This window comes from Malus sylvestris, chromosome 1 (assembly GCF_916048215.2).
Source record: "Malus sylvestris chromosome 1, drMalSylv7.2, whole genome shotgun sequence".
Lineage (NCBI taxonomy): Eukaryota > Viridiplantae > Streptophyta > Magnoliopsida > Rosales > Rosaceae > Malus > Malus sylvestris.
In genome coordinates, this window is record NC_062260.1 from 4,226,050 (window position 1) to 4,234,244 (window position 8,195).

The window sequence follows — 8,195 nt, forward strand, 5'->3', positions numbered from 1 at the left end:
TCATTTTTATTTGTTGCTTGTTTAATTGTTTTTGTTGTGGGTTTATTTTGAAACATTGACAGATATGCAAGGTATTTTACATTAAAATTCGTTGAAAATGAACAGGAGGCAGAAAAATACAAGAGGGAGCCTTCACAAAGGCTGCTCAGGAGAAGTCTCAGTAGTCGGCAGAGCATTAGCAGTCGGCGGAGCCACAAAAGGAGGAGGTATCAGAGGTTGATCATTTGGAGCTTTACTACGCGGTGCAACCTCAGAAGACGAAGGCAAATGCTATTGGAACAAACCCACAAACCTCTGATGATCAAGTAAAATCTGACCATCATATTCCTGCATCTGGTTAATCTTCCTCTTCATGTTTGTAGCATAGTTATGTGCAAGCTTGTGCAACTATTTATTCTCATGCTTGAGCCCTCTAATCTCCTGCTTGAGACTCATCACTTTAGCAGCCAATGATTCAACTTGACGGGTTCGAGCAAATAGACGTTGGGCCATATTAGACACAGAACCCGCACACTGCACACTGAGAGCCAGAGAATCCTTATTAGCCAACTCATCAGACCGTTTGGAAAGTAGTATGTTATCTTTAGGAGTGACAAGGTTTCGGGCCACCACCGCAGCGATCATATCATTCTTCATCACTGAATCCCCAACGGTAAGAGGACCAGTAGGGGATATGAAGGATGGGCACCATATGTTGTCTGGAGAAGGCATGGATGCCTCTTCACCAAGGTTCAAGTCAAAACGATGATCGGAGGGGCCATAGATTTTCAAAGGTGTTGAAGAAAAAAGAGGTCGAACAAATCGAGATCTTAGAAGTGCAATGAATGGAGTTCTATGGGCAGAAACTCAAGTGTGCTTAGAAACGAACTGCTTATCCTCTATAAAAATCAGCACTTGACGGGATTTCAAAGATCGAAGAGGCGAGCTCAGAAATCGAAGAGGCCAATTCAAAAATCGAAGAGGCGCTAGCTTTCTCAAAAGCTGGGCTTGCTTAGAAACCACGGGCCATCCTCTATTCCAGATTTGTCCGCACTTGTCACATGCAACCTCTGCACTGGACGGAGCTCAGAAATCAATGGGGCAAGCTCAGAAATTGAAGAGGCAAGCTCAGAAATTGGAGAGGCATTTGCTTTTCCAAACGTGTCAGCATCTGTCACATGCACACTCAGCTTGCGAAAATCACGGGCAATTTGTCGAAGCACCGATTTCAGATATCGAAGAGGCATTTACTTTTCCAGATGTGTCAGCATCTGTCATATGCACACTCAGCCTTGCGGAAATTATGGGCAATCTGTCGAAGACTTCTGGTGATGTAGAAAGCACGTGAAGATTACTATTTAATCATTCAACGGTTGCCGACAAGAGTGAAAGAATAGTACCGGTTATTAATTCATATAAATGTCGACCTTCACCCCCCATTGCAAGGCAGACATACATAACCCTTCTTCATCTCCGAGAATGCCTTCCCAACAAAGCCTCTCGAGTCACTCAGTGTTCCTTATTCCTTGGGATACCTCTACAAATAACCCATCAAAAGCAAAAGTATTTCATATCATGAAGGTTGAAAGCAAGAGTATCTCATATCATGCTTTCTCCCTATCCTTCTTCTTGTCGTTGTTTTCATCTGCGGGACAAGGAGAAAGAGAGCAATCAGCCGATCTGGAACCCCTTCCTGATTGCTTACCTAGTCTTGCTATCGAGTACTCATCTTTAACATCTTATGCTTCCTCTTCGTCTACCACTTCTGCCTGGGGAACAGATAAGGGAAGTGAAAATGATACCTCGAAGCATGCGGAGACAATGTGCTAATTCATCCTCAGCTAAGGACAAGGAGAAAGAAAGCAAATGGTCGGCACTTGGAAAGATTGAAGAAAGAAACAGACCATCACCTCTATCTCGTGCCTGCCTGCCGTGCAGAAGAAACAAGCAGAGAAGAATGCAGACTGCACAACCAAGGAACTCTAATATTCCTCACTCAGAATTCCAAACTAGTTCGAGATCAAAGCTGTGGAAAGTCAACAAGATCATCTATCTCCAAAACTAGATTTGCGTTCTTAAACTCTACTCTGTCTGGTTTTTACTTTGCTATACTTGTCATGTTTATTTGTTGTTTGTTTGTTTGCTTGTTTTTGTGTGAGTTTATGCTTGAAACATTGAGGACAATGTTTGATTTAAGTGTGGGGGGGGGGGGTAACCAAATTGATTTGCATGAAATTCGTAGGAGTTTATCACCCATTACTTCTAGTGTTGTTCCTTGCTATTTTTAAGTGTTTTAAAGCTATTTTGGAGTGTTTTAGTGTGTTTTGACATAAAAATCCGAAAATCTCATAAAAATTTGAAAACTTGTTTTGAAAAACCCAAAAAGAGTTGTTTTTGTGAGTTTATTTGTGTGGAAGAATATGGTTCTCCAAGTTCCCAAAATTGAGAACCTCTAAGTGTCTACACCAAGGTTAGATTGGAGAAGAAATGAGTGACCTTGGAGGAGTGAGATTGCTAGCTAATCCCTCCAAGGGGGCCGGCCTCCTAGAGAGAAAAGGGAGAGACATGTTCTCTCCAATTTTCTCCAAAAGAACCCTTTTTGAATTTTAGGCTATAAAGTTCTTTATATAGTCACTTCTTTAAATGACCTAAAGAACCAAAAACCCTAATTCAACACACATGGCCAGCCACATAAGGGATTTGGGCTTTTGGGCCTTTGTGAATCTTTATTCATTAAATTGTCATACAACTTAAGTCAATGGGCTTGACGTTCAAAACCCATTGGGCCTTAAGGTCCAAAACTATCCCGAGGTCTTTAACGAACTTATTCGTTTGATTAATTAACATATTAATTAATCTTTGCCATAAATAATTAAACCATTTAATTATTCTTACTCATCTCCATTGTTTCTTCAATCTCCACCTTACACGGTGTACGATCCATTATGTTCCTTTTAGCGAGGCAGTGGGCGATTAAAATTCTTTCAAATCGATTGTGAATTGAAACTTACTTTCAATTCTCCCTTTAGTGTTTATACACGTTTAGGGCTTCCACAAACCAAGAGTGACACCTAGCAGCATATCATGGTTACCCAAGCTAATCAGAAGAGGTAGAGAACCTATTCAGTTTAGGATTACAAATGCAATACGGTCTTTCTCTAATACAATACTCTTGACCACATTGTTTGGTTTGATAGTTTATTCATGTCTACTATCCAATGTGATTCGTGTGCTTATATGATTACCTTGAATGTGATTTGGAACGACTTTCCTAAATCTCATTCATACTCTGGCCAGAGATTCTAAATCATATCATAGAGTATTCTCCCCCAAACGGTTTGAAGGTTAGAGATCCCTTGTTGCGCATTCACTTGCCTCCATGGCTAAGTGGCTTAACCCCAACTATGCCGTGGACACCCTCCTTTTGGAGTGACTTTTGACATAATCAAAGATCAAGGACTTAACCACAAGACAACTATGATGCCTCAGGTCAAAGGACTACTTTGCATTATCCCAACCATGAGTTCTCATGTGACATGAATATGAGAACTCTTCGTTGATCGTGTTCAGTGAACTCATTCTCTATTGAGCACCTACGTACTTGTCTTGATGTCACACACACCAATGACTCGAGACTAGTCACTCTCCTTGAGAGAAGACACAGCACGTACTGATCTTAACGGACTGTCAATGCCCAATTGGCAATCCTTTGATTAGGAACGTTTAGGATGTGTCTACGAAAGACTGGTCTCATGAATCTAACTTCTTTAGATTGCATTCTCCCAATCACATATTCCTTGGACTTATTATTTAAGCATATAACATTTATATGAGACGGCTCAAACAATAATCTTTGCCCTTGATATTAAACTAGATTAGTTTAACATGTGAAATGTCCGTAAAGTATCATCATATGATTGGTTTTAGGGCACATTTCCAACATAAACCCCTCTTGGCTAGGGGTGATTTCAAAGCCATGATTATGTGTGCAATATAATTTGATAAATTCCAGTTATGAACTCTTGAATCGTGAATGCAATTGGCTTAACTATTTGATTGATAACTTATTTGTATTTGTTAATTAAGGGTTGACACTTAATTGGCATGCATAAATCCATTGCTAGAATATAAGGAAGTTTCACATAATCGTTACAAACTTATATTCACATGTAGTGAAGGTCGCTTATAAACGATCGCGTTAAGTTCAATTCCTAGCATGAGTGACATGATGTCATAGTTGCAAGTGCTTTGTCAATGCTTATGATTTTCATTAAACGTAATGATCTTTGATTGTATCCCTATTATGATATCATGTAGGGAACTTTAGAAGTATGTTTTGGGTTGTCGAATGATGTCATCCAATCCAATAAAACAAGGAAAATCTGAGAGTTAACTAGTGATGTCACGGTTAATTTGGAGCATTGTCGTTCATAATTCAATGAAGTAGTAACTGGAAATCGAGTTATTTGCATACATGTCATGTGTGGAGAAAAAGCCTCTAGCTATCCCATTTATCATCTTATTTCTCACATTCGTTTTACAATCCGTCTAGTTTTTCATACTTGTTTGTTTGTTTCAACTTCATCCAAATCAAAACCCCCCGTTTTAGTTTCTTGTTTCAAAGTGTTTCAAATCTGTTTTAGTTTGTGTTTTTAAGTGTTTTGATTTAAGTAAAAGTCAATTTTCGTCCAAAGTCCTTCCTAGTGTCTAGTTTAAGTTTAGTTGGTTGTTTTAAGCTGTTTTGAGTATTTTAAGTTCGCTTTGAGTCTTGTGAGTCTTGTTAAGTGTTTTTAAGTTTAGTTTTATGTTTTTGAGTCAGTTTAGAGGTTATTAGCAGGCCCTCCTAATCTCCGGTCTAGAACGATCCCTACTTATACTTGTACTACAATTGTCAAAAGAGGGTTAAATTTGTGTGTTAAGATAATGTTTGCACCATTAACACGTCATAACTCTGACACAGAATATATTCAAACACTTGAGAAGAAAATCACTTCAATTAAGCAACCTAATAAATATAACATTCAAAATAAAAAGGCATACCATTAGCACTTCCCTGGGTATTGACTGATGATATAACAGCAGCAACTGTATTGCTTAAAGGTATCACATCAGCAACTCTAATTTGTGGATTATCAGTTGATGCCTCACTTGAAGAGTCATGAGGGATTCGGTTCCTTTTGCCTACCATAGTGATATTATTCGAGAAGAAAAAAACTAACAAAGTTAAAATATGCAAGTTATTTAAGAAAGCTTAACAACACGACAAATTAGTTATATGAATATGGACAATGAATAATTACAATTGATTAGGGGAAACTATCGCACCTTACCCCTCAGATGCCAAAGACAATAACCATATGAAAATGCAAAAATTAAAAACATGCAAGCACATCATGGCACTACCAAAAGTTCAAAAATCAAAAACTACATTAGAAAAATCTTAGTAGTCACTGCCATCACTATCGTCACTTAGAATTTCTTCATCTTCACCATCATCCAATGGATTATCTTCTTCAGAATCCTCGTCGTCGTGTCTTGAATTCACCCAATAAGTTGGATCACTTTCTACAGCATAGATAGGAGGCTCATCTTCAGAATCTTCGTCCATCTCATCATCACTTGATAAGAGATTTTCTTGATCTTCTTGAACAGCCCATCGAACTTCATTGAACTCATCCTCTTAGTAAACATTATTATTAGTAGTTGGTTCGATATCTTCATCTACCTCTTCAGTTGCATCATTTTCTGGAACATCCCATACATGTCTGCATTGCTCTCTTTGCACGACTTTCCAGCTAGAACCTAACTTGTAATCATCAATGTAAAACACTTATTATGCTTGTTCAGCAAGTATATAAGGATCATCCTTATACCACAATGAATTTACATTGATGCTTGAAAGATGATAATCTTGACGTATCTTTCTCTACTTAGGGTCTTTGTGAGTCGAGTCAGTGTTAAACCACAAACATTTGAACAAAAATACCTTATTGCAATTGATGTAAGTTAGTTCCAACACACTTTCTAAAACACCATAGTAATCATGACTACAATCACTATGTTCCACAGAGACAAAAATTCCACTATTTTGTGTGGTACGATTATTGTCACGACCTTTTGTCTGAAAGCGAACTCCATTAACAATACACCCAGTGTATGTATGCACGCGGACATCAGGCTTGAATGACAAATAATGTAGATCATCAGTGGCTTCCAATGATCCCATTTCTCTCAAGCCATATATCTAGTAATATTATAAAAACACTAATTATTTATAGGAAAATAATGACACATATTTTCAAACATAAACATGTTACAAAACTTACCCGATTTTCAAACCATTTAGGAAACTCTTGTTCCTGCCTTTGACATAAATTTTCATTGCTTTTTAGCTTTAATTCTTCCATATGTTCACTAAACAAGTAAGAAAAACAAATATTTAATTAATGCTATAATACATAAAAATGAGAATATATAGATGACCTAGAAGATTACTTACATAAGATATGGTTGAACCTAATCACAATTGTGGAGCACAAACCAATGAGCTTTATCAATTTCCTTTTTAGGCAACAATATAAACTTTCTACCTCCAAATGGACGTACTTTTTGGGAGAATACTGACAAACCACCCACTTTTTGATCATTTCTTCTGTCATCATTTCGCTCATTTGGATTGAAGCTTGTTTCAACCCCACGTAAGTACAATGAGCAAAACGTCATTGATTCATTTACAATATATCCTTCTATTAGTGAACCTTCAGGACGAGCTTTGTTTTTAACATATTTTTTCAGTTTACCTAAGAGCCTTTCAATCAGATACATCCATCGATTGTTAACAGGATCGCCAAGTTTGGCTTCACGAGGTAAATGGATAACCAGGTGAACCATTATATCAAAGAAGGCAGGAGGAAAAATAATCTCAAGTTTGCATAAAGTTATAACAATCTCCTTCTCCATACGCTCTAAGTCTGACACTCTTAGCGTTCTAGCACAAATATTCTTGAAGAAAATAGATAATTCAATAAGAGCATTGCACACTTTTGTATCAAAAAAGGGACGAATACCAACTGAGAGAAGGCGCTGAAGTAAAACATGGCAATCATGACTCTTTAAACCAGATATCTTTCCATCATTGATGCTCACATTTCTAGAGATATTGGCAGCGTACCCATCAGGAAATTTGATAGATTTTAGAAACTTACAAAATTCCCTACGCTGGGGCGTTTTTAGTACATATCTAGCATGTGGTTTTCTCATTTTTCCGCTTTCAAGTCTCAAATGCTGATTTGACCTGATGTTCATAGCTTCCAAGTCTCGACGAGCATTATCTGTGTCTTTTGTTTTGCCTTAATATTCAACAATGTCCCCATTACACTATCACATATATTTTTTTCAACATGCATAACATCAATATTATGTCTCAACCTTAGCTTCGACCAATACTCTAACTCGAAGAAAATACTCTTCTTTGTCCAATTCAACTCTTCAGCCACTCGTGGTTGATCCCTTTCTCTATTGTTCTCATATTTTCTAGGACTAAAGCTTCTGACTTTATCTAATTGTTGCAATATTTCAGCACCAGAGAGAACTTTAGGAGGAAGCCTATGTTCAGTACGACCATTATATTCAATACTCATTTCTCTCCAAGCATGACCACAAGGTAGAAATCTTCTATGGCCCATGTAAAATATTTTATTTGTTATCCTTTGTGATGTTATATCTTTATTGCTAATCGGGCATGCTAAGTAGCCTTTTGTGCTCCAACTAGACAAATTACCGTAGGCAGGAAAGTCATTAATGGTCCATAAAATACATGCATGCATACGAAAAATTTCCCCTGTAGATGCATCAAAAGTTTGAATACCATCCACCCACAATTCTTTTAACTCATCCACTAATGGACAAAGATACAGATCAATCTCCTTCCCAGGTGCATTTGGTCTAGGAATAAGTAAAGTCAACATGGAGAACACTGCCTTCATGCATTTCCAAGGTGGAAGATTGTAACACACAAGAATAACTGGCCACATACTATAAGGTTTACTCATATTTGCAAACGGATTAAAACCATCTGTAGCAAGGCCTAACCTAACATTTCTCGAGTCTTGGGCAAACAAAGGATATTGTTTATCAAACTCTTTCCACTCATTTGAATTAGCTGGATGCCTAAGAAACCCCTCTTCATTAACCCTTCTCTCTTTGTGCCAATTCAT

General features: G+C 37.6%; 1 protein-coding gene across 1 annotated transcript; it reads right to left on the minus strand.

The window, feature by feature from the left end:
* Positions 1-5,419: 5,419 nt before the first annotated feature.
* LOC126629520 (uncharacterized) lies at positions 5,420-8,195 on the minus strand. The gene is made up of 5 exons (XM_050299588.1): positions 7,760-8,195; positions 6,521-7,328; positions 6,306-6,393; positions 5,966-6,223; positions 5,420-5,656 (listed from the first exon to the last, which is right to left on the minus strand). The coding sequence occupies exons 1-5, from the start codon at positions 8,193-8,195 to the stop codon at positions 5,420-5,422; spliced, it is 1,827 nt and encodes a 608-aa protein (XP_050155545.1).